Source organism: Gallus gallus, chromosome 2 (genome assembly GCF_016699485.2).
Source record: "Gallus gallus isolate bGalGal1 chromosome 2, bGalGal1.mat.broiler.GRCg7b, whole genome shotgun sequence".
NCBI lineage: Eukaryota > Metazoa > Chordata > Aves > Galliformes > Phasianidae > Gallus > Gallus gallus.
The window spans coordinates 55,689,642-55,717,265 of record NC_052533.1 but is presented as its reverse complement, the minus strand read 5'-3'; the positions used below and the strand labels follow the sequence as shown (position 1 = coordinate 55,717,265).

The window sequence follows — 27,624 nt, the reverse complement described above, 5'->3', positions numbered from 1 at the left end:
TCTCATGTGTTGTCTCCATTTCTTATTATGCAAACACAGACTTCCACTTAGTACTTCATTAGCTGTGATTTGGAAAACTCATCTGAAACCTGTATCAAATATCTAGGCTTCAATTCTGCAACTTGCAAGTAAAATTGGGTGTGGTTTCCTCCATCTCTTCAAGTTCTTTTGAATGCAAAATGGATAAATACAGAGTTTGTTCATTCCTTTGGGGGAGCCAGAGATCCCGAGAAAACCTTAGAAAACAGACAAGTACTTTTATTCATTCAGCAACAGTAACCGTATGTGTTGGATTTTGGATTTATATGCCGGATTATATTAAGTATAATTGGTTCTGTATGTATTTAACATAACCTCTCCAAGCTTTGTGGTTTTCCAGGAAGTAATGGACATTCACACGACGGCAAAAATCTCTCAACTGAAATACTGCTTTTTCCAGATTATTAATTCATCGTATACATTGAGACAACTTTTTGTTGTGTTATCTTTCATCAAAGAAAATCTTCACAGCTGTACAAAAAAAAAAATAGTCAAAACATATGCTGTTCCACTACAGGGATGCTTTTGTGCTATTCCTTATTTTTTCCAGCATGGCACATATAATTCCCTTCACTTTATAGTAGGCATCAAATTGCTTCAGCTGAGCATTGGGAAAGTCAACAGGCTAAGATATTAAAGAGATACTTACTAATGATTTGGGAAAAAAAAAAATCTTGTAAACTTTTTGTGGTTTCGGAGATTATGGAAGCTGTTTAAGCTTAAAAAAAAAAAAAAAAAAGGAAAGAAAAGAAAAGAAAAGATTCTCCAATGCATTCATTTATACTCATGTCCAAGTTTCTAAGGAATATGCAAAAGAAACAGATGAAGATGTTCAACTATTTCCTTCTGTCAAGGCTTTGGTTATGTGCATCAGTCTTCCTGTAGATACTTGGTGAGAACACTTCCCAAGATTAACTGCATTCATACTCATCTACCGTAAGTGCTCAGAAACTACACTGAAAATAAAATAGCACTTAAAATATAAAACTGCTCTTCATTCATTCTTAGACCACAACAGCAAGAGGTTCACTTAGAAAAGCAGCTGATGGAGGATTCTTACTGTGTGGGCATGTAAGAATACACATTTAAGACTTGGTTTGCTTTGGAAGACCCTGAGCCCTAAATTTTAGGTACAAATAAGGCTCTGAATCTGTCCTTAACGTTTGTGCAGATTTACCGCTGCACAGAGTGACCAAATCAAAACTATGGATGACCATAACCTTACAACAATGGTCCCATAAAAATATCCTTTCTCTGTAGTGAATCAAGTCGGACACATACTTAAGTGTGCATACATTACCAGAAAGGTGGCAAAGAAAAAAGTAAAACCCGAACACTCAAAATTAACTTTCTTTGGAAAATTTAAGCTAGGTAAGTCACTTCTGTATGTAATAATTGTAGTTAGTTCTGTGTGTTGATTTGAGAAAGAAAGAAAGAAAGAAGAAATGACTGTAGTGCAGAATTCTGTAACATACTTTCCTGTATAAGGACAAATAACAGTTTTATTAAGATAAAAAAGCTTTAATACTTTTAAATTTAAAAGATTTAGCATAAAATATTTGCTACAGACATGCTACAATACCATACATGTTCAAAAAGTTTTCAGTGCTTTCAAAGTTCAGCATTTTGGCAAAAAAATCTGTAAATACTTCAGAAGTTGGTTATCATAATACTGATACAAAATACTTCATGCAGAATAAGGTCAGGTGCATAGAATACAATAAGAAATAAAACACTGTTTGTGTAAACATTTAAACATATTTAAAGTATAATTTTCATTAGATAACATGCAAATACTGCAATATTTTAAATGGCACTTAAATATAGATACTGAGATTCTTTATAAATTTGCATCTAATATGAGATTCTGAAATATACAAAACTATAAAAAGAACACATTTCTTCATTTCTCCAGGTACTCCAGGTATAGAGCTTGATTGTCATTTCAAAAGCACTGAGCCCAGTGTCCCACAAATCTTCACCAGTCCAAGTAAAGACGTCTATTGAAATAGGCTCAGGACTAGTTAGTTTCCTTCATAATAAAATATGAAAGTGTATTTACATGAGAATAAACTCATATTTTTGGTAAGGTAATGAAGTAGCAGCAATTTGTTTCTTCAAAAAAAATGATGCTTAGAACAGGCACGTACGTTTTTGTTGTCACTGATACTCGTCTGAATAATATAAAGTTAACATTTTTCAATAAACTCAAAACACGATTTGTTCATTTCCAGAAAAAACACTAAGAACCTTCTCACAAATATAGATCCATAAAGTCAGAACCTTCCGATGTACATTTGTGGTTACAAGATCAGTGGAAAATGATACAATTGTGCTGAAACAAGCATTTACTAGTGATGAATAGAAGAATAATCTCTCAGCTTATTTCAAATACTCCTCATTCTTCGGTGAGAAATATTAGTACATCAAGTCAAGTCTCGTACAGTTTTTGTTTCCTGGTTCGGTGGTCAACAATTCTCAGTGTTCTTCAGAATGTAAAACACCTCGATACTCGTGAATATTTTCTATGTAGCTATATGTAATCCATTAATTTTAGCAAGGTAAATGAAAAACTGATGAACAGGCAGTGCAGAACAGGCCCCACTTTAACAGAAGGAGAAGAAATGCTGAACGAAACTTGTACTTGAGATGCGATTAGGGCTGACAGAGGTACGTGTGATGCTAATGTTGGACTGTCTGAATTGATCAGTGACTCTATCTTTTCTGCTTCTTTATTGCAGGCTTCAATCTAGGAAGGAAAAAGTTATTGTTTCTCTTCTTGTCATGTAACATGCCAATGCAAACATCTTACTAGTGACAGAAAAATTCAGAAAGAAAAATTTAGTTATTCCAATCAGCATGTAAGATTTGTATCAGTGATCAGGGAACCTGAGCCTAGGTTTCAAGATCGCAAAAGCAGTCGTTGATTTATGCTTGTGACACTACCTGCACGTTTTCAGATGAACTGTACAGTGTTACTATCAGGCGTTCCACTCAAAAATCTGATGGTGTCTCTTAACCAGACTTTCACAGTCCCCCCCGCTTCACCAGAGAAGAACATCCTTCACTTCCCAATCACAACCCATTCCTGTCATCTTTTTGGCAGTGCGCACATTCTGAGCACAGTGCGGGAAGAGTAAAATTCCATCAACAATGTCCAGTGAACGCCTCAAGCCCTCACTGACAACTACAGCCCCTTCCATTGAGCCACCCTGATGAGCTGGTTTCACAAAAACAGGGCCAAATATCCCACTGGTTCTATGGCTTTGTTCCTCTCTCTTTTTTTAATGTTTTAAGAAAAATATTTAAAAATGAAGTGCTCTGTTACTTATATATTAATGATGCTGTGTATTTTACAAGGACTGCTCCAAAAGTAATGCTTTTTATTTTATTATGTTGGCCCAAAACATCAGAGGCAGATGGTGGTGGTAAGGCAATAGAGGCTGAATGTTCCTGCCAGTATTCCATCGCATTTTGTTGCTGTTTGAGAGACAGCAGCAGAGGAGTAGTCTGACAAAATGGAGTCTGACATGGCAATGCCCATGAAGTAAAGGCATGCCACTGAATTCCTCTACGTGGAAAAAGTTGCGCCTGTTGATATTCACTGGCACTGAACATTTCTGGAGACCATACAGTGGATGTGAGCACAGTGAGGCGGCGGGTGGTGTGTTTCAGCAGTGGTGACAGTGGGTCATCTCCACTGGTGTAGACTTTTATGAGTGTAGCATGCAGTCTCTTCTCCATCGCTGGTGAAAATGCACAGCTAATGGTGGTGACTATGTTGAAAAATAGTGTTTTGTAGATGAGAATTTGCTCTATCAAATAGTGTGATTGTGACCTTTGTTGTAGTTTGCACGGAAATAAACAGGAGGTATTGATTTCCAAGCAACTTCTGCATATGCAGCCCAAGACAATTCCTCTTCACTCAGTGGGGCCAAGGCAAGCCAAAAGATTGGGCACCCATGAACCCACCCTTGTTTCACATGGCCACTATGATTGCAGGCAGTCCTCACCGGGAGTCTGACAGCATCTGCTGCAGACCAGGTGAGAGCTGATCAGATGGACAAGGCCCAAAACCTTATTTCCTAAGTACTAGTAAAATTCTGAGCTATTTCTGTTACAGAAGGAGATAATTGTTGGAGCAATTGGACATAACAGTTGTTTGCTCCAGTAGCAAACTACATACAGTGCTTCTGTCTGAGAAACAAATGCCCTATTTGATGCTGCAGCTTGCAGAATTTATGACAGTCATTTTATACACTCATAGCTTCAGACCAGCCCAGAAGCAATTCTGAGCATGCAGAATTAGACTGCAGAAATGAAAAAGAAACAGGAAGCACATATGAATAAAAAAAAAAAAAAACAAAAAACAACAACAACAACAACAAAAAACCCAAAAACAACCTGCCTAAATTGTTTGTATAGTAAAAGATGAGAGACTGTAGACAGATGTTCTCTTTTCCCCCCTCCTTTTCAAAGCCAAATCCTCAGTTTTTAACTTGTGCGCATTGATATGTATGGTGACAGAATGAACCAGTCAGAGCATTTGTTGTGGTTTCAACTGAGATAATTTTCTTCATAGTCACCAGTATCATGCCATTTTTTGGCTTTACGACAAAAAAAATGTTGATAACACACCAAAGTTTTAGCTGCTGCTAAGCAATGCTGTACAGAGTCAAGGTCATTTCAGTTTCTCAGCTTCTTATACTGCCCTGCCAGCATGGGGGCTGGGGTGCACAAGGAGCTGGGAAGGGATAGAACCAGGACAGCTGACCTAAACTGGCCAAAGGGATATTCCATACCATATGGTATCATGTAGAACCGTAAAACTAGGAGGAATTGGCTGTGGAGGGAGCTGCTGCATGGTGTCTGCCTGGGCATTGGTTGGTGGTTGGTGAGCAGTTGTGTTGTGCATCACTTATTTTGTAAACATACATCTATATATAATTTTATATATTTATTATTATCATCATTATTATTACTATTTCCTTTTTTCTCTTCCCTTTTTTGACTTAGCAAATAGTCTTTATTTCATCCTATGAGTTGCACTTATTTTCCACAGTTCTCTTCCCCTGTCCCACTGGGGTGAGGGAGTGAGCAAATGCTGTGTGGTGCTTTGCTGCCTGCTGCGTGAAACCACAAAAGCATCCCAATGGGACTTCATTATAACATGCTGTCAGCAGGGCAAAACAAGACTATTAGGAACAACTTAAAATGGCAAGGAGTTTTGTTCGTTTTAATAGGAAGAAGATATCCTCATTGGTCGTGCACAGGTTAACAAATTAAAAATGAAGCAACAGCTCCACGATAATAAAAATGCAATACACAGCCAGAGTCCTGCTTCTTCTGCTCTAAAGCATTCCTAAGAAAAGACTACAACAATTTTGACCTGCATTTGTTGGTTTACACTTAAGAGTTTAGTACTGTGAGCTTTTGGTTCTTATTTGCTAGCATGAATTAGCTATGACAAAGCATGCTGGACAGTTTACTTTATTTGTATTATTTCACTTTTAAGGATATAACAGCATTTTGGGATATCCCTGTATATATCTCAGAATATAGTATCAATAAATCCTCTTTGTAAGATCTGCTTAACTGCTTAACATCAAGATAGGCACAATATATTACTATGATACCAGTACACAGATGTGCTTCAGTCTAATATTACTTGTATGCCAACCTACTTTTAACCCTGACACTAGACACAGAGGAGTGCCATTTCATGCAAGAGATCCATTTATTACACAATATTAATGTAAGATGTCCTTCATTAACAAGTATATTTTCTGCTATTTTAGCCATAGAAAGTTGAAGGTTCTGCATTTATTCATTTTAAAAGAAAAACTGTTATTGCATCATTGGCCTTCCTTTGCCTCACCCGTTTAATTATCCACACTCAAGAGCCTCTTACCAGGACAGCAGGATTCTCAAGGCATATTTTACCACTTGCAATCAAGTCACTAGAGAAATCCCCATGTATTCAACACACAGGAAAACAATTTTAAAACTGCTATATTGAAAATAATGAAGTATTTACATACTCAAATGATGCAAATCCATGTTGGGTAAATAAAATAAGAATATAACCTACCTGCAATGGTTTGGGTTTCTGATCCACAGGAATTATGAGAATCACAATTTCAGATTCTATGCTTAAGTATCCAAACACATCACACTGTGGCACAGAAACATGCAGGCGGAGTTTTTCAAGTATGTCAAGTACAGTTATAGGCTTTTTATTTGTTACCTGAAAAAAAAAACCAAAGCACTTCATGGATGATATTATGCAAAATTATATTATCATTTCTCTCAGACAGATCCTGTGGGCATTTGCTCCCTAAGCAACAGAAGTAATGCCGCCTATTTTATTATGTTGGCCCACAACGTAGGTTGTATGGCAGTAGAAGCTGAACCTTCCTGCCAATATTCCTTTACATTTTGTTGCCATTCAACAGAGGACAGCAGAGGGGCAGTCTGACAAAATGGCATCTGACACGGAAGTGCAGATGAAGCAAAGGTGTGGAACTGAATTTCTCCATGTGGAAAAAATGGCTCCCACTGACATTCATCAACTGGAAATGCAAAGAGAGGTGATGGGTGGTGAGTTTCAGCAGAGGTGACAGCAACATGAAAAACAACCCGTGTTCTGGATGGCCATGCAGATTTTTACAAGGATGGCATGCAGGCTCTTGTGCATGGCTGGCAAAAAATGCATAGCTAATGGTGTAGACTACGCTGAAAAATAGTATTTTGTAGCTGAGAATTTGTTCTATCAAATAGTGTTTTTGTGCTCTTTGTATCTGTGGTAGTTCCCATGGAAATAAATAGGAGACATTACTTTCAGAGTAACCTATGTATATATGAGATCTGAAAACTTGAGGACTGTGTATTGTGCAATATTGTGAGCAAGCCAAGAGGGAGTTAGCAAGACTCTGCTGACAAAGAAAATATAAAGGTAGTGGTGAAGGGTAAAGAAAAAGGGAAGGGGAATCCCCAGGGCCATACTGATGAACAGGACTCCAGTGGAGTTCAGCTTGTGAAATCTCCATTATCAGAGATTTTCCATACTCAACTGTCCAAAAGCGGTCCAGCTGGAATTAATTTTGCCTTGAGCGGGAAGTTGGACTGGACAATGTCCAGAGGACCTGCTCCATCTATTTTTTTCCACTGTGTTCTTATAATAGCTAATTAAAGAAAAACAGAATCATAGGTGTTGGATAATCTAGAGATTATCCCATTATTAGAGATAATCTAGAGATTATCTAGCCCAGAACTGGACACAGTACTCCAGATGTGGTCTCACCATGGCAGAGCAGAGGGGGATGATAACCTCCCTCGACCTGCTGGCCATACTCTTTTTAGTGCAGCCTAGAATATCATTGACATTCTTGGCCACAAGAACAGCAAGGCTCATGGCCAGCCTGTTCTCCATCAGGACACCCAGACCTTCTCTGCAGAGCCCCTTTCCAGCAGGTTAGCCCATAACCTGTGCTGATGCATGCTGTTATTCCTTCCCAGATATAGGACTCGACCTTGGATCTTGTAAGGTTCCTCTCTGCCCAACTCAGGATTGGGCACAGCTAACCTGCCTGCCTGCTCAGGTCTAGCTGAAAATTATTAATTATCTGTACTTCTGAGTGTTTAAATAGGTTAGCGCACTTGTGAAATGCTTTGAGCAAATTCTTTCTCCCTGATTTTATAAATTAAAATCACATGCAGATGCAAACATACTTCAATAGGCAACACATTTTGTTGTGATGTGGTGCCAAAAATCAATTAAAGCCTGTCAATTAAACACTGTCCCCCACAACATGCTCATGGAGAAGCTGGCTGCCCATGGTTTCGATGGGCGCACGCTCCACTGGGTGAAACACTGGCTGGATGGCTGGGCCCAGAGAGTTGTGGTCAGTGGAGTTCAATCCAGTTAGCAACCAGTCACGAGTGGTGTCCCCCAGGGCTCAGTACGGAGGCCACTCCTATTTAACATCTTCATTAATGATCTTGATGAGGGGTCTGAATGCACCCCCAGTAAGTTGGCAGACAACACCAAGTTGGAAGGGAGTGTTGATCTGCCGCAGGGGAGAAAGGCACTACAGAGGGACCTGGATAGGCTGGATTGATGGGCCGAGGCAAATTGTGTGAGTTTCAGTAGGGCCAAGTATCAGGTCCTGCATTTTGGTCACAACAACCCCAGGCAACCCTACAGGCTTGGGGAGGAATGGCTGGAAAGCTGCCTGACAGAATGGGACCTTAGTATACTGATGGACAGTTGGCTGAATATGAGCCAGCAGTGTGTCTAGGTCACCAAGAAGGCCAGTGGCATCCTGGCTTGTATCAGGAATGGTGTGGTGCGCAGAACTAGGGAAGTAATCTTGTCCCTGTACTCAGCACTGGTGAGGCCTCACCTCGAGTACTGTGTTCAGTTTTGGGCACATCAGTACAGAAAGGACATTGAGGTGCTGGAGCAGGTCCAAAGAAGGGCAACAAAACTTGTGAAGGGCTTGGGGAATATGCCCTACAAGGAGCAACTGAAGGAACTGGGGCTGTTTAGTCTGGGGAAGAGGAGGCTAAGGGGAAACATTATTGCTCTCTTCAAATACCTGAACGGGGACTGCAGTGAGAGCAGGGTTGGTCTCTTCACTGGTGACAGGTGACAGGATGAGGGGAAATGTCCTCAAGTTGTGCCAGGGGAGGTTTAGGTTGGACATCAGAACAAACTTCTTTACAGAAAAGGTTGTTAAGCACTGGAATAGGCTCCCCAGGGAGGTGGTTGAGTCACCATCCCTGGATGTGTTTAAAAACTGTTTGGATGTGGGGCTCAGGGACGTGATTTAGTGGAGGGTTGTTATAATTAGGGTAGTATGGTTAGGTTGTGGTTGGACTTAATGATCTTTACGGTCTTTTCGAACCTGAGCAATTCTACGATTTTATGATTCTAAGTGTTACACTGTGTTCCATATACTGAAGCGTGAAAGTGGGGGTCAACAGAGAAATGCAATCCTTTTACACATCACATGGTGAGGCTGGACCTAGAATGTTGTGTTCAGTGTTGGGCAGTCAACATAAGAGCCATTTTAAACTAGAGGTTTTCAAAGAACTGCAATGAAGAATGCAAGCATCTAACTTATAGAGATGTTAAAATAAAAACAACAACACATTTTAAAAGACATTTTAGCTGAAGAGCAAGACAAATCAGTGATAACCATCTAGATGAACATGAAGAGTGTAAAACTATCCAACAACAATGTCAGAACTAAGTTACCAACATTAGAAAATAGTTAGCCAGCAGAATAATCTTAATAAAAGCACCATAAATAACAAACACAAACTGTGTTAGTACCATGAGACCGATAAACAGTTTTCTTAGCATGGCTTTACTATTAAAAGTCATTTAAACTGCAACTTAATGTGCTTGTTCTTGTCTATGCTAATTCTGTTTTGTTTGCATTGTCATTCAATTTCTATATCCAAACATTAAGAAATAATGGAAAGTATTAAAAAAAACCCTAAAAAATAACTGATTTTGTAATACTTTAACTTTTCAGAAGGGTATAAAATAATTTGACTTTTCCATGTACCATTTAACACAAGGAATGACTGAACTTTACCCTTGCAAAATTATCCAGCTTGTCTTTGTCGTACAATATTCTTAGCATTCCAGCGCACAGTGGACAGCAGGCTCCTGTGTGATAAAGCAAAAAAAAAAAAAAAAAAAAAAAAAAAAAAAGCAACAAAATCTCTGAAATAAAAACTGCCTTTTCACTTTAAGTAAAGCTCAAAGCTGAATATTAAGAATGAAAATATCAAAAATACCAAAGCAAAGTAAATCTTTCAATTTGATAGCAGAAGTGCACAATCTTTTTTTTTTTTTTTTTCCAAATGTTGAAAATCTTCAAGTGCAGAAGTAGTCACATATTTACAACTACCAAAGTGAAACAAGATAAAAATTTGTTTGTTCCAATAAAACATTATTGTAAGCTAAAAAGTATAGGCTGTGCACTGCAAGACAACATACTGTATGAACTCACATGCAACTACAGAAGTTATGAATTTCAAAACCTGAAATAGTGATGATATAACAGTAAATAACTGCACATTGCAAACATTACTTTATGCAGTTGCACCATGTTAGAACTTAGAATCTTTATACAGCAAGATGTATGGGAAAACCCATACATCTGTTCTAATATAGAAGCATGTACTTCCCCTACTACTTTCCCTCACTGTCTTGGAAACAAAAAGGCCAATATTTCAACTTTCTGCCTACCCACTGTTGTATGTTTAATTCATGCCCCTAAGGAATTCACATTCTAAGAATTACTGTTACTATATTAGACATAACAGTAAAGCACATAAGCCCTTTTTTGAAGTACTGAATGAGAAAAAACACATTAAACTTTTTGAAAACTGACCTTTCCTTGTGACTAGTTAATTACTGTTTCACTGAGGAAGTACTTGTGAAAAGAATGAAAAAGCAAAATAGCAAAGCTATTCCTGTCTTCCTTCTTCACAGCGCTGTAAATACAACCGGTATCTTACTTTGTCTTCTAATTAAATATAATCTTTGTTATTCTGGGAACTCTACTTTGAAGACAGTTTGGCATTCCCATGTTGCATCTGTGCCGTCAGTTCTGAAAAATTACTCATCCAGTTCCTACTTACATTGTACCCTATGCACCACAGACCTCATTCATTTTTCCTGGACAGGTCCTATGGGCACAGCTGCAAGTTCCTAAAAACTGAAGGAATGTGATTCCTAAAGCCAAAGGCCTTTCCACTTTGAAATCACCTCGTTGAGTCCCAGCACTGCCTTGTTCTAGCCTAACTAAAGATCTCCACTTCATTCTTCCTCTTGGATGTCTCAAAGACATAATAGAATTCAGAATTTTAGAACATAAGTTTAGTTCTAAGTATACATATGTTAATACAAATAGCCTGGGGACTCGTACATGCAGTAAACTTCAACACTGAATTAACATACCTGGTGCAATGACTGGTTTGCAGCCAGTAGCAGAAAGCTGAGGACATTTAACAAAGGCGCACTCTGTGTGAAAACCATAGTCTGAGAGAACACCTACAGCCTGACAGTGTCCATAATAGTCAACAGCCACACGGTCAGAATAGGCAGCACACACACTACTGTAGGTTTCCCCATTATGTCCACATACAGGTTCTACTGATTTGCAAAATGGCTGAAACACATAGAAATGCATTGAAGATGAATTTATTCATACTATAAGCAAAACTTAAGAGTATTTTTAACATTAGGTAAATCAAAGTACATGGGTATTTGTGGCTAATACATTCAGATATTCAAAAAAGGAATAAATCTAGAGTAAAGAGTATCTGCCAATTTATGAACAGGCATAAATGCAAAAAATAATTACTTGAAGGTGACAGAAGAATCCAAGTTAGAATCTGAGAAATGTGCAGTAAGACATGTTTTGAAGAAGAAGAATTTTAGTTCTGTGCTAATGCCTAAATAATGACTGTCGTTTCATTTAATTTATTAAATGTATTTATTTTTATCACTTATTCATTTCAGTGTGTTTTTATTTTATGTTCTTAGAATGTAGTATTTCTAACACATTATTTGAAAAGCTACATGTGTTTATTTCAACGGAATAAAATCTATTACAAGACACTTCTGGGAAAAAATATATATTATCAAGACCTCTATAAAAAAAAAATACTTATTGTCTCCATTTTTTTTTCTCACAAAAGCATATGCAGCATCATTTGATTCAAATACACACAAAAATAATAGAAAATTGTAATATTCCGTCTTTCTTGCCTTTGCAGATGCATTTGTTCAGCATATTCAAGAAAGCAAAAGCCAACAAACTTAATCTTCTGTATATAGGCAAAAGCAAACGGAATCAGTGACTCTTCACAGACTCATTTCAGATTCATCTCTGTTGTTTGAGAAAAATCTAGAGATAAGCAGCCTACAAATGGTAAAGCCAGCAACTTGAAAAGAGTACCTCCTAGCTTGTCTGCAGAGGAACAGAAACAGCCCATCTACCAATACTGCACGGAATGGTGGGACTGAAGATCTAATCTAATTCTAATCCTTATGAGGGATTAATGTGAAGAACAATCAAATACAGACTATCTAAAGAAAATACTACATGCAATCAAACAAAATGCTAAAGACCTTCCATAGAAAGCCTTTTACTACCAAGATAGGAGTGACCCCAAGCCTCAAACTCCCATTATCAGTATAAATAGTGAAAATTAACATGCAAGTAAAATTGTTCCAAAATATTCTGAAAAAGATTTACTAAAAAGGAGACATGATGAAGCACTAATTTTCATTTATAAAAAGTTCAACTTTGTGTTATTTGGTATTCCTACCCAAGGAACTGCTTTAATTAAAGCTTGCATTGAAGTATGTTTGCAGAAGCAGTGAACAATGTAGAAGACTTAATACAAGCATCAGAGTATTTCCCCTAAGAAAGCAGAAGCAAAGCTTTTGATTGATTTTGAGATGTCTGTCTCAAACACTTTACACTTAACAAAATCCTGAATATCATTTTGTGCATTTTTCTACTAGTCAAAATTAGTTTTAAAGGATTACTATCAACGTAAACATTTTCTAAATGGTAAAAGCAGGATACTGTAAAATTGAACATAAGAGAACAGCTATTTAATATGCATTTCTTGAAGTATTTCTTACCTGGCACGGTCCTCGATATGCTAGATTTTTTCCTTTTTGGTACAGAGTACACACATTGTTGTATTCCACGCTGTCCGTGTCACAAACAGGATCCTGCGTCTGGTCACAATTTAATTGTCTTGGCACACATTCATGTTGGCTACATTCAAACTTTCCAAAACTAGTCAAGCAAACTTGTTTCTTTGGAATGCACCTGAAGAAAGTTATAATCTCAAGTTTATAAAAAAGTTTCCAAGTATTCAGTGGAAACATTTTCAGTAAAAACTTTTCCAATGCTTAAGAGCGGTTAAGCAGAACCACAGGAAATGCATGTGACAAAACATTCTGAATAACCAGTTACAAACTCAGTACAAAACTGAAAATGATCCACAAAACATTTAGTCAAGGTATATGCACATAACTATAGTTTCTATAAAAATTAATCTTCTACCAAATATTTTTCAATGGATTCTTGAGAAGGGCTTCTAAAACCTTCTTACTTACTCCCATACCTCACTCTGTAAAGGTGTATTTAACGAAGACTAGATCAAACACCGGAACAGTAAACTGTAAGGGAAAATGATTCTACTGCAGAGATCTAGCCTGTGCTGAGAGAATGATGAAAACAAAAGATGACCTGGATCCACTTGCAAGCATGCAATTTGATTCTAGCCTTGTACGTTTGGTATGCTATATCACATCCAATTCTGGGGATGACTAAAAATAAACAAAAAATTAGTACTAACAATTTCCTTTTTAGCCTATCATCCCTCTCAAGTGTTCACAGATAAGTAAAGAGCAGTAATCACCAGAAGCACGTTTCCTTTTGTATTAAATGCATACCTTCCATGTCTTATCTCTGAAACATTTGTCATGTTTTGCAAGACATCCCTCTACTACATAAATGACAACCAAGGGGATTTGAAAAACAGACTGATGAAAGTCCAATTTGCTTTCCTAGAATCTTCTTTCTCTACAAATTACAATAATTAATTACTCCTTCTCAGTGTTGCTGTCTTAAGTATTATTTATAAAAGGAAAGACTCAGAAATTCTGAGATTCAAATGCTTTAAAAATACAAGTGGAACATAAAGTTTTAAATACATTCTAAGCACTTCAGAAATGTTTTAAAATGAAGTTTTACATGTTTAGTTATGTTATCAGACTTACCCAGAATAACCTATTGTGTACAGTCTTAAATGAAATAAGTTAAGGCTCTAAGCACAATGATTATTCTGTAAATCTGAAAAGAAAGCCACTCAATACTTTCCAAATTAAAAATATAGAAGTTAAAGAATGTATACCAACAATGCAGCTTTAAAATTTGTAGTTTCAATACCTCAACTTCTATTATAGCTGCAAAACAATACTGTTTCGTCTGCAGTTTTCTGCTTTTAAAAATACGGGGAAAAAATATTTTCATCATTTGTCATGAAAGCAAAGTATTACACAACCTCTTATGGTAGTTTTCTTTCCAAATAGAAAATTTACAATTCCAAATTGCACAACACTGAGAAAATGAAGAACTCTGCCTGGAGACAGAGACCAAAAGTAAAAGCCATGGACTTCGATCTTTTGAAGAATGTTCAGACTTTGTCCTGTCACTGGCATGAACCAGCTTTTGTTACGTTTCTCTATATAGATTTTTCTCTTACACACACACAAAAAAAACAACAACAACAACAACAAAAAAAACCCAACAACAACAAAAAAAACAACAACCCAGAGGTTGTACAGACATGGTTTTCACAATGAAATTATGTCAGAGAAACTTAAAACCTTCCAGATTACACAAATTTTCAAGTTTCAGAAATTAAAAGCACAGATTATTAACTGCATAGCATAAGCAGGAATGAATTCAAATTTTCAATTGAGGCGAATTTTCTTTGGTAAGTATTAGAAGAAATAATGAATCAGAGTAGTAAAATGTCCAGTAGATTTTTTTTTCTCCCATTTTTTTAAACTATACAGGAGTACTGTTTCATTTTTAAAACTGAGATGTGAGTAAGAAATATAAATGATATAGCACTATATACAGAGAACCAAGAACTGGCAGTTATTACAGCTCATTGCTATGATAAGTGAATAAATTAATAAGTAAAAGAGACTACTTTTATCGAACTATTCCAAAGTAAAACATTACTACACAATATACATTCACCAAAGAAAAAGGTCCATTTGCTTTTTAAGTAGAACATGTCAAAGCGTAAGAATATTTTGCTTTTACCTTTGATTTTTACTACAAGGGTTAGGGTTACAAGGATCCTTGGAAATACATGATCCGAATTCAAATTGATTGTCTTGGAGACCAACACATCGAGCTATACATGCACTTGGATATGTGCGCCCATTTTGACCACATACTGGTACAAACTGATCTACACAGTTACATGGCAAGCCTGTAAAAGCAACACATAAAGCAAGAATATGGTTCATACTTATTTTCTCTGATGAAAGACACAAGAGGTCACTAAAACATCCTAATCATCCAGCAAATGTGAAGATGTACTGTTACCTTCAACCTCACACCTGTTAGCAATTAATTAAGCAATACTGTAGCACATACACAGTTACATGTAGTAGGAAAGGAAGTCTGTGTTCTATCTACTTCCTTATTCTACTCAAGTTTCTTTACTATTTCCACAAACTCCTTGTCTGTCATTCCCAGTGGTATTATCCTGTCTCTGGCTATTTCAACAGACTACCTGGGGTTTAATTTTCCTGTACGAATTTAAAAACTAAAATAATTAAAAAAAAAAAAAAGTATTTTCTTCCAGAAGTCCAGGTTGAACATTAGAAAATAAACAGTTAAAAGACTATCTTTGTACTGAATTATTTTCATGAATTCTGTAGAAAGAATTTAGAAGCTAATCCTTACTCTAAGAATAATGAACTTACAGTTTCTGTTGTTTATTACCTGTAAACTTCTGACGTTCATCTTCCGAACTATGCTCAGTTAAGCACTGACGTGTGGAACATATCAAGTTTCCAGCAAAACATGAACAGACATTGCAGTCTATATTAAAAGATGTTCCATGGCCTTAATAATAAAAACAATTAAGTAAATGTATCTGATTAATACAAATATATCAGAAAACAGTAAGCACAGATAAATTTTTAATTAGTGTTATCTTAATTTCAGTTTCAGTTTAGTAACAGGCTGGACTATTTGATAGACCGATGGGATGAAGAATTGGTTAGATGGTTGCAGCCAGAGGATTGTGGTTAACGGATCTATGTCCAGGTGGAAGCCAGTCGTGACTGGTGTCCCCCAGGGGTTGTCTTGGGACCAATGCTCTTTAATGTATATTTATCAGTGACAAAGACAGGGATCAAGTGTACTCTCTGCAAGTTTGCTGAAGACAGCAAGCTGAGCGGCGCAGTTGATACAACAGAAGGAAGAATGTCATACAAAGAGAAATGGATGGACTTGAAAAGTGGGCCGACAAGAATCTAATGAGGTTCAGCACTTGGGTCAGCGCATATCCCACATATGTGTACAGACTGGGAGAACTCATCGAGAGCAGCCATTAGGAGACGGATTTGGGGATCCTGGTGGATGAAAAGCTGGATGAGCCAGCAGCATGTGCTTGCAGCCTGGAAGGCCAACTGTACCCTAAGCTACACAGTAAGGAAGGTGGCCTGCAAGGCAAGGGTTGTGATTGCCCCCTTCTGCTCTACCCTTGTAATGGAGTGCTGTGTCCAGGCCTGGGACCCCAGCATTAGAAAGATGTGGAGATGTTGAGCCAGGTCCAGAAGAATACCACAAAGGTGATCAGAGGGCTCGAGTACCTCTCCTATGAAGAAAGGTTGAAGGAGATGGGCTTGTTTAGCCTGGAGAAGACTCTGGGGAGACCACGCTGCAGCCTTCCAGTATTTGAAGGGAGCTTATAAATGGGGGGAGACAGACTTCTTACACGGTCTGATAGTGACAGGACAAGGGGAAATGTCTTTAAATGAAAGGAGGGGAGATTCAGATGTTATGTGGAATTTTTTCACTCAGAGGATGGTGAGGTGCTGGCACAATCTGCCCAGAGAAGCTGTGGATGCCCCATCCCTGGAGGAGTTCAAAGTCAGGTTGGATGGATCTGTGGGCAGCCTCATCAAGCGGACGGCAATTCTGATCATGGCAGGGGAGTAGGAACTAGATGATCTGTAAGGGCCCGTCCAACCTAAGCCACTGTATGATTCTGTGACAATATGATGTCACACTGTGGAGGTTAAAATACTTTATTGTCTCAAAGCTCTAAGAGAAATATACTAAGGAAAGCAAGGTATTCATTTGCTATGGTAACATGAGTGATTAAATGCAAACATACAAGAAAAAAAAAGTAAAGCCCGACAAAACAAAGACTTAATGACTGCTTTCAGAACATGAATGTTCAAAGTCCCTGAATATTTTACAGCTGATTTACACAAAGTATCACTAGCTTTGTATCTGCAGAGTGATGCATACTGTGTTTAAACCTCAGCACCAAGCTTGTTTAAATAAATTTGTTTTACTGTTATTACTTCATCTCTGCTGCCTACTGGCTCTCCTCAGAACGTTTCCTTGACAAATACAAAAGTATTAAACAAGTGTTACATGTAAGAATGCAGGTATTAACTGCTGTATTTTCTGATAAATTTTGCATTGTATTCCTCTGATCTTCATAAGCAACACAAATTTCATTACTTAAGGAAAAGGTGTTCTGTAAAGATATAATTACCATTCTGATACTTACTTTTTTTTTGTCCTCCAACAATGCATGATTTTTGGAGGTCAACACAATGCATTTCTACACAATTTTCTAGCAATCCAGTGTGTCCACAGGTACAAATCTTGTAACAACCAACATCACCAGCTGAGGATGGAACCTGAATAAGTGTACCTTGACGGACAATAAAATCCGAGGCTTCTCCCAGTTTGCAGCCTATATACAAAGAAAAAATTAACTAAGTATATATTAAATTTGAATTTGAGTGCCACCACGAAAACCACTACTGTTTGATTTGCTTAAAAAAAAAAAGAAAAAGAAAAAGAAAAGAAAGCCAAAGCAGTTTTTCTCTACCCTTCACTTATTACAGCAACAAGTAGGAGAAATGGAAGATAACTGTTTGAGACAGTGTAATGAAGTACTTGCAGAAACACCACTTAAGATAAAAAGACTCATAATTTCAACATCTCTCAAGTAATCTTTATTTTCCACAACTCTGTAGTAGTAGGAGACAATTGTGATGTGTGAAATCCCACATTCTCTGTCACTTCCTCTAGTAAAGGGGCTGCTGCTGCAAGCAATTCAGGTTAGAAATCAGTGCTTCTCACTCTCCCTCACTCAAACCATGCTTTTAATCAGTTACCAAATGCCAGCTTTCCTTTTTGCTTCAAGATCCACAGGTGATCCCTCATATCACTCAGTGATACCTTCTGATTGAAAGGGAGCAGAAGAATTTCAGCAAGCACTACTGTTGTCTAAGGTAGAACAAAGAAGGGGCTGTAGAATTTGGACACAGTACAATCTCCTACCTCTTTTTGTAGATTCAAACCTTGTTATCATCACCATCAAAGCCTGCTATTCTGAAGTTAGATAACAAGCTCATTCTACATGAGGGACTCTCTCTATATCTGTTCAAGTTAAAGCGTAGTACAGAAGTTAGACAACACCTATGTTCAAAAAAGTAGCCCCCACATGGCCATGAATTCCTTTCTAGTAAGATGCAGCTAGATTATCACTCATCCAAGCAGCAGCAAAAATGCAGTCAGTTGTGTACTTTTGCGTCTCCACACTTCATCTTTAATAAGAAGTACCATTGACCTTATGTGGAAGGACAAAACAGCTATACAATATTCATTACTTGTGTCTTTGTTGTTTCCCAAACTCAGTGTCACTTTCCTCAAAAGTACAAGCTTACAGATTTTGTAGAGACATGGAGTTAATTTGCCTTGGAGTTCTGATACTTGGAGTTTTCCCGACTCAATAACCTCATAGTGCTGTCATTCATTAAAGGACAAAGATGCTACATCACTGCTGCAAGTGAATAGTAGAGAGAAAGGACGACAGGCAAATAAATTATGCTCATGCCACTTTCTTCTCAAGCCCTGGAATCTTGTGAAGTAAAAGACTGTAGTAACAAGGAAGCTCTTATGCAAAAGTATGAGAATTCACTTAGACCTGAACTACTTGCCTTTGAGCTGCTAGAGAGAGTTCAAGAAGTTGTTCTGGCCACTGATGGATTTGGGACAACTCCACATAAGATATCATCTTGAACTTTAATACAATATCAGAATTGCTGTGCCAGTGCAAGTGCACATCCTTGGTCCCCCTGCATTTGATCAGATTCTCAGAGCTCTCAGAATGTCATTCCAAGACTGACATCCAAATTTTCATTAATTTCAAGGCAAGAGATAACGTGCACTTATTTGACCAATGAGGAAAACTATGTGGATATGGCTAACAATACATGGAAACACAGGGTAACACATGCTATTGTGCTTGGAGCTGCAGTGAACTGAAGTGTATTTTTCAGTACTGTATGCTTGTAATTTTAAATAGTGGGCAAGATGTCTAGAGATCATGTGTGGATATTTATTTCTTCTGAAGAAGAAGTAAGAAAAAGTCAAGAATAAAAATACAAACTTAAGAAGAAGATCTACAAGGTATTCTACAGGTTTTGAAAAGATTATTGTGATAATAGTTCTTTTGGGATATCAGCAATTCATTTTAAAGCTTTCATAAATTTTTCAGTAAAATTTTTATCACCAAAATTCAGGCAAACAAAAGTTCAAAACCCTTACCTGGTACACACAAATATGGAAGACACAATTCTCCAGACTGACATCCTTTTCTATTTACTTCACACAACTGATTAGCTGCACATGGATTTGGATTACATGGATGTGTAACATCTTCTACAATGTTTCCTAAAGAACTTGGACCTGAAAACAAAGTATATAGCATCTATAATGATTTAAATGAGGATAATTTATCTGCAGGAAAACATGGCATTTGTTATACTCAGTAAAACCTTATTTTTGAACACTGTTATATCTTTTTGATATATAACTTCTAATTATACTTGTAAAACCTTGACATGACAGTGTGGTTTGTCAAGTTTAGTACTCGATCATGGAAGTAGTGACTCAAGTGATTCTTCACAAGCAACATGCAATTCCCTATCTAATTTCTCTAAGATTTTTTCTCTAAATGAACAAAAAGACAAACTGACAATGACTGCTAGTTCAATCAAGAAAATTCTTATGGTTGATACTTAAGAAATTATCGGTTTGAAGTATGTTCGTGTTTTACCAAGTCTGATATCACTGATAAAATTTTATTCCCGTTTCAGAATCAAAGTCACTAGTAATACTCTCCAATTCTCCTATTACAAGAAAGGGAAGACAGAATGCAAACAAAGCAACTAAATGTAAAGAGCCACCCAAAGCTCTAATACACCACCTCTCTGGAATCAATTTGTAAGTTTAGCAATACTTTCAGTTGTAGCTTTAACCAAAATTTTACAAAGCTTCATTTTTGTACATCAAAAATTTGTGTTCTAAATCATGCTATTGTTAAAGTGATATTTACTTGTGATCAGTCCTCCCAGGCATGATCTATTTTTTGCTCCATAAATAAATCGTACTGGTGTGTCTGTATTATTGCTCAGTACTTTTTTGGCAAATGAGATGACTTCTTGAAGAACAGAATTTTCTTAGAGTAAAGTACAATCAACTAGTGCATTTTCATGTAGGTAAAAACCACTGAAATTCAACATGCCAGATTATCAGATGATGCAGATTACTGAACTTGTATTGAATGCACGAATTCCCAAAAAGGGAAGCAATATGGGTAATTTGGCCTTGGCTAGCAATCACTGCCATCCAGCCCCTTTACTCAAAACAGGATCATAGGGAGAAAATAGGTGGAAAAGGAATCAAAATGCTCAAGGGTTGAGGTAAAGACAGAGGAGTTGCTTAGCAATTAGTATCACGGGCAAAACCAACTCAACATGGAGAAAATGAATTAAATTTTTTGCCAGTTAAACTAGGTATTTAATTACTGGTTCAAGTAATGGGAACAAAACAACAAACATTAAAACAACATCATTCTTTCCCTCTTTTCTGGGCTGAACTTCATTCATAGAATAGAATCACCAAGGTTGGAAAAGACCTCCAAGATCATCCAGTCCAACTATCCACCTATCACCAATATTCCCCCAGTAGAACACATCCCTTAGTACAAAATCTAAATGTTTCTTGAACACCTCCATGCATGGTGACTCAATGACTTCCCTAGGCAGCCCATTCTAGCACCTGATCACACTTTCAGAGAAGAAATTTTTCCTAAAATCCAACCTGAACCTGGTGCAACTCAAGTTAGTCTTCTCTGTAGTTACACGGGAGAAGAGGCTGACCCCCACCTCATCACAATCTCCCTTCACATAGTTGTAGACTGTGATAATGTCACCCCTGAGTGTCCCCCAGACTAAACAATCCCAGTTCCCTCAGCCACTCCTCATCAGACTTGCGCTCCAGATCCTTCATCAGCTTTGCTGCCCTTCTCTGGGCACACACCAGGGCCTTGATGTAGTGAGGAGCCAAAAACTAAACACAGTACTCAAGGTGCAGCCTCATCAGTGCTGAGTACATGGGGATGATAACTTCCCTGCTCCTGTAGGCTTCACTACTTCTGATACAATCCAGGATGCCATGGCCTTCTTGGCCAGCTGGGCACATTGCTGGCTCATGTTTAGCTGGGCGCTGACAAACATCCTCAGGTCCATTTCTTCCAGACAGTCTTCCAGCCACTCTGCCCCAAGCCTGTAGTGTTGCCTGGGGTTGCTGTGGCCAAAGTGCAGGACCCGACACTTGGTCTTGTTAAACTTCATCTCATTGGCCTCAGCCCAGCAATCCATCCTGCCCAGATCCCTCTGTAGGGCTTTCCTATACTCAGGCAGATCAACACTTCCTCCCAGCTTGGTGTCATCTGCAAACTTACTGAGAGTGCACTCAATCCCCTTGTCCAGGTCATCAGTAAAGACATCAAGCAGGACAGGCCCCAGTATTGACCCCTGGGGAACACCACTCATGACTGTTAGCCAGCTAGATTTAACTCCATTCATAACCTCTTTCTGGGCCTGGCAGTTCTTTACCCAGCAAAGAGTGTATCTGTCCAAGCCACAGGCTGCCAGTTTCTCCAAAAGAATACTGTGGGAGACAGTGTCAAAGGTTTTGCTGAAATCTAGGTAGACTACATCCACAGCCTTTCCCCCATCCACTAGCCAGGTCACCTCATCATAGAAGAACACACTGGTCCAGCAGGAGCTGCCTTTCATGAACCCATGCTGGCTGGGCTTGATCTCCCGGTTGTCCTCCACGTGCCATGAGATCCCACTCAAGATGATCAGTTCCATAACCTTTCCTTGCACAGAGCTCAGGCTGACAGATGTAGTGCCCCAGATCCTCCTTATGACCCTTCATATAGGCGGGATTCACACTGGCAAGTCTCTAATTATCTGGGACCTCTCCTGTCGATCAGGAGCCCTGGTAGATGATGGAAAGGAGCTTGGCAATCACCTCTGCCAGCTTCATTTCACACTTCTCTGTAGGAGAAGTGGTGCAGCAGGGATTAGAAGTGGGTAGTTCTGGTGGTTATCGTCAGTATGTATGCCACTTGTTCCTCCTCACAACTTTTCTCCGTTCGAGCATGAACTCACCATGGGCTGCAACTATTTTCACTGCATACCTTATTGCTTTGGTGTGAGCCCTCCATACATTGCAGGGTGAATCTGCTCTGTCATGGGGATGTCACAGCTTCACCAGCTAGCTCAGCTTTGGCCTGCTACTGAGCCAGCTGCGATTGTCACAGGGAATTCCTTGACCTCCTCCTATACAACCTGTCATGGTTTTATGAATTTTTGTTATTGGCATTTTACATCATAACATCATGTTGTGCACTGGGAGTTAAAGAGTTCTCCAGTTCTGTGGACTGTCGACACTTCTGGGTACCTGGTTCTCAGAAGAGAAGAACTACCTCACCCAGCAGACTTCACTGTTCCACTTCCGTTTTCCATTTAGAGGGAAAGAGAAAACTACTCAAGTCATGAGATTGCCCCTTCCTTTTAGTGCTCATCATTGCAGTGCATGCTCCCCAGCTGTTTCACCTTCAGCATTAGAGTAACACCTTCAGTTTTGGATTCTCTCTCTCATTTAATTGGTTTACTAGCTTCAATCCCAATTAACTTGTATTTCTGTTATTACAATTAGTAAATTAACTTTCCTCCTCAGATTGTTGCCACTGTTTGTTTTCTTTCCTTTTTATTCCTTTCCCTCTTCCCTTCCCCTTCCCTCCCCACTACTTTTTTCCCTTTTTTGAATGGTGGGCCTGTGGGCCTGCTGTGCCCCTGTCACAGACACAGACAGATCTAGAAATAACTCTGTGACGACAGCCCATGCCACATATATCTAATACAAGAAGGAATAAATGTAATGAAAGTATATTAATTTGAGCGATTCAATTTTCTCTAGTATGCTAAATAAATAATGTTCCATATTCAGTAACGTTTTATTTGAACGAAATAACAGATGATTAAAACTAGTGATAGGCATTCAAAGCATCTCGGTTTTTTAATTTGTTTTCTACATATGTCAGTACTTACTCAGGTATGTATCCAAAGGAATGCAGTTCTCCAGGTCATCTGTTGGAGATAAGAGCTCACAAATACTTTCAGCTGTGTGGCCTTCAGGGAATTTATTATGATCTCCACATTTCTTTAGTATTTCCACACAATCTGATCTTCAAATAAATAAACAAAAAGAACTTCATGGACACCACTTAAAAAAGAAAAGGTCTTGTATTACTATTCTTCTCTTCCTCTAATTCACACCTTCCTCACAGCAGAGGAATGCATATACTTCACACACACAAACACACCTACACACTCTTTGGGCTTGGTGAGTTTTGTTTGTTTTCTATGACTTCATTTGCTCCTATCTTTCCAGATCTAGCATTTCTTTGGGTTCAACTTATGGGCTGAAGTCACACCTCACTACTGGTACGTATTAACTGGTCTCTTTTCTACCCAGTCATGTATTTCAAATTTTGTTTTTTCTTTAAAACATGTGTTTTCCAGACCTGTCTGTCACAAATGATCCACAAATGAATAAAAACTACAATTTTATAGACAATAGAGTTAAAAAACAAACAAACAAGCAGAAAAAACAACAAAGAATCAATTTTCAACAGAAGGTCATCTATCCATCTCATTTGGAGGCAAGCATCTTCAATTTGCAGTGATGGAACACTGTGAAGAAAAACTTTACAGGGATGGAACAACACTGCAAGCTTACACTCCTGTGTTTGCTCTGCCATGTTTTCCTAACAGGAGTCATATACAATTCTACAGTAGTTTTTCAGTTCTCATTAAAATCCTTAGCAGAACGTCTGAACTGTTTTTTTTTTTCATGGTACTTACTTGCAGATAATACTTCCTCTAGATTTGCTGTGGCAAGGTTTAATCTGCAGTGAGCAGGCAATTGCCTTCCACATTTCTGGTTGGCATTTATTAATATCAAGAACAGGAATATTTATAAATGGCATCTTAATACTCCCTTTTTCCCAAAGCTTCATGTCATTCATGGCTCCTTGGTCTGACTGTGAATTGCAGCTTCTGAAAAGTTCTGTTGGTCTTAAAAGTTAAGAAATTTCAGGTATACAAGAGAAAGAAAACACCACACATTTTATCTTTCACTATATGAATTCTACAACTTTGAAATGGCTTTCCTTTTGTAGCATAAAATACATGAATCCTTTTCACAGTTAAGCATGACCAAAATCAGTTTAATTTCTATCTTTAAGAAAAATAATCTCTTTAGGGCTCAAGGCTGAAATGCCTTCTTCACTTCTCTCTCAGATCATGCATCATTCAAATTTTTCTTATCTGACATACTGAGCAAACATTTAAATGTACTGAAAATCTGCTGGAATGTTTCATGGCAAATCACTAACGCAAGTTGATTTATTTTGCCTGGGCTGTGTTTATCACATTTACTATTCAGTATATAGTGGCATGACTTATATGACTACAGAGTGGCATGGTGATATATTTCAAAGAAAAGCCGGAAATCCCACCAGCCAAATTATACTTTTATAAAATGTACTTTTGAAACTCAAACACGACTTAACTAGGGACCTTGCAATGACTAATTCAGGCAGCACTTAAAATTATACATTTTGTCCTACAGAGAATAAAACCACATAAATATCTCTAAAAGAAAAGGAATTTTGAAAAAAAAAAAAAAAAAAAAAAAGGAGGACATATTAACACTCTTAGGAAAAAGTTATTAAGTAACATATAAACTTGAACATTCCTTGAATTATTTATAATGTATATTATATATTGCAGCAAATATGGTTTACTTGTCTATATAGTAAGACAGAGGAATATATTGCTAATGTATGGTAACATTTTACAAGCTCATGAGTTTATTCTAGTATTCTAAACAATAACTAATTTTAAAAAATCTGAAAGCTAAATAAAACAAGCTTGAAAAACATATTTTTTAATCAAAGCACAGAAATTATTTTTTTAAAATATCCAGTGTCTCTCTCCTACCTGTTATTAAAATTAGTGCAGTAAGAAAGATTTCTACAGCCCAGCTGACAAGGTTCTCGTACATCTGCTAAACAGGTCAACATGGAAACTTCAACTGCATTATACTCACAAAAGCGATCAAATTCTTGCCAACTCTGTGAACTGCCCCAGCTCGTGCTATAAAGCTTAGTACAGAGCTCCCTTGGAGGGAAAAAAAGAAATCAAATGAAAAGAATAGCAGCTGTTCAGCTACAGCAGAGCCTGTAGTCTCCATGCTGACTACAACAGCCCACACTGACTAGAAATTTGTGTTAGTGCAGGAGTATCCAAATGTGCTCTAAGCAAATAACCACTTCCCAATGGTTTTAATGTTGTTCAGCTTTGCTTAAGAATGTTAGCAAATCTTTATACCACTAAGAATGAAAGACTTCAGAATATAAAACTGTAACATTCAACATACATGTAATACCTGGAGTCTGAACTTTGATATATAATAAATCAAGTTAACACAACAATGAACAATTTCTAATCCCATCCTTCATCTTCAGATCACACCTATTCATGCTACAGAAAAGACTAGCCAGCAAAATACGTTTCTTCCTTTGCCATGATATTTGAAACAAGTGTACTGTTTGAGATTATTCTAGTGTTAACAATAGTCAGGCCCCCTTAGTTCACAGCAATATCCCATAAACTCTGACTGTCCCCACCAAATGTAGTTATGGTACTTCATTATACTATTCAAGTTTTTTGCATATTGAAAACATAAAGAAAGGATCAATTTTAAAGAAATGATTATTAAAGCAAGCAACTAAAAGTTATTGTATCAACTGCCCTATGCTACATAATAACATAATTCTAGGGCTATACTACAAAACTGACCATAAAGCAGCAGGTCTGCTGCTTTGCTAATGAAAACTTAAACATAAAAGAAAGCAACAGCTCAGAACTCAATTTCACTTTGTCAAACTGACGAATTTAAAATGCAGCAATTATCTTTTTAAAGTGGATGGATAACCACTCTGAACTAGAAAGGGCCCAGTATCAACTATTTGCAAGAATGCTGTTCATTGTCCCCTGGGTTCTCATCAGCATCTTGATAAAATTTCTTCAGCTTACTTCAATACTAGTATTATCACAAGTAACATATAGCTTTCATTAACTTCAGCATGCCTGCTAAATTCTGCCAGTGCTAAAAATGAGATTTGATTTTTCCAATAGAACAGTTTTTGTTTTTAAGTAATCATGACACTCATGAGACTACCTAAACCTATTTTGCTTCCATGAATTCAAAGAACTCATTATTTAATGTACACAGTCAGATTTGGGCAAAGGTGTGACGTAAAACAACTTCAGAAGCCTTTTCACAGTTGGAAAGGAAGGTAGAGAGATACTGACCTACATGTGGAAGAGTTTGCTTTAGAACAACAATGAAGTTTTGCTCCATCGAGGCCTGTTGAAGGTGGAGGGTGAACAGTGACTCCTGGGTGAACAGATCTTGAACTCTCAAGAAAACATTGCCAAAGTGGATCCTGAGGAAGAGGCATTGTTTTACAGCCTTCTATAAGTCCATCAACAATTTCAAGCTCTGTTTTCATTGACATTAGAATTCTTTTACAAGCAGTCTGACATGCATAGTCTTCTGCTCTATCACAGCAATACAAACCTGTTTAAGAAATAATAATTATTAATTCTCAAGCATACAGCAACAACCAAGATACACAACATAAAAGCCCTCAAAGAAGATGTATCGTAGGGCACTTTTCTTTCCTTTTTTCAATTTTTTTTTTGGGGGGCGTGGGGGAAGTGTAATGAGAAAAATAGCAGCATTGTTACCCCAGCTTTTAAAAGAGCAGACATCAAACTTAGTTAGCTGAGTCCCCTCAGAATTTGCTTTTGAATACTTTGTAGATCCATGAGAGACAGTCACTTTTTAAGAACTACCTTTATAAAACACAGGAGCAGGCAATCCCATTGTGTGCCAAGCCAAGCAAACAAGGCATTAGACTAACTTAGCTGAACAGGGAACTCCTCTTGGAACTCAAGCAGAAAGCATATAATCACCGTAAACAACGTCAGGCCATACAGGAAAATTACAGAGCTGCAGTTTGCATTTTCAGGAAGAAAACACAGACAGTCAAAGCTCAACTAGAATTAAAGCTAGCCAGTGATTATTCGGATAACAAAAAAAAAAAAGGCTTTAAGTATGCCAATAGCAAGTAGAGGTCTATAGAAAATACTGAACCATTACTAGATGAAACCAATCACTCAATAAATAGGGATTACAAAAAGGCAGTGTCTTCTTTGCTTCTGTCTATAATACTAATGATGGGCCCCTGAGTTGCCCAGTCCACTGA

At 37.7% G+C, this 27,624-nt stretch overlaps 1 protein-coding gene across 6 annotated transcripts in view; it reads right to left on the bottom strand.

The window, feature by feature from the left end:
* Positions 1-1,523: 1,523 nt before the first annotated feature.
* The window catches only part of RECK (reversion inducing cysteine rich protein with kazal motifs), a 63,716-nt gene continuing 37,615 nt past the window's right edge, over positions 1,524-27,624 (bottom strand). For 4 of the 6 annotated variants that reach the window (XM_046924064.1, XM_418897.8, XM_040696327.2 and 1 more), the window contains 13 exons: positions 26,666-26,933; positions 25,289-25,468; positions 24,149-24,361; positions 23,333-23,469; positions 19,473-19,613; positions 17,422-17,610; positions 15,615-15,737; positions 14,925-15,096; positions 12,719-12,911; positions 11,021-11,231; positions 9,648-9,721; positions 6,131-6,286; positions 1,524-2,788 (listed from right to left, as the gene is read on the bottom strand). In XM_046924064.1, coding sequence (XP_046780020.1) covers positions 2,573-2,788; positions 6,131-6,286; positions 9,648-9,721; positions 11,021-11,231; positions 12,719-12,911; positions 14,925-15,096; positions 15,615-15,737; positions 17,422-17,610; positions 19,473-19,613; positions 23,333-23,469; positions 24,149-24,361; positions 25,289-25,468; positions 26,666-26,933 — 2,273 coding nt within the window. In that variant the 3' untranslated portion in view covers positions 1,524-2,572. The remainder of the gene's footprint in view (positions 2,789-6,130; positions 6,287-9,647; positions 9,722-11,020; positions 11,232-12,718; positions 12,912-14,924; positions 15,097-15,614; positions 15,738-17,421; positions 17,611-19,472; positions 19,614-23,332; positions 23,470-24,148; positions 24,362-25,288; positions 25,469-26,665; positions 26,934-27,624) is intronic. The other 2 variants (NM_001396526.1, XM_025147618.3) reach the window with 2 other exon arrangements.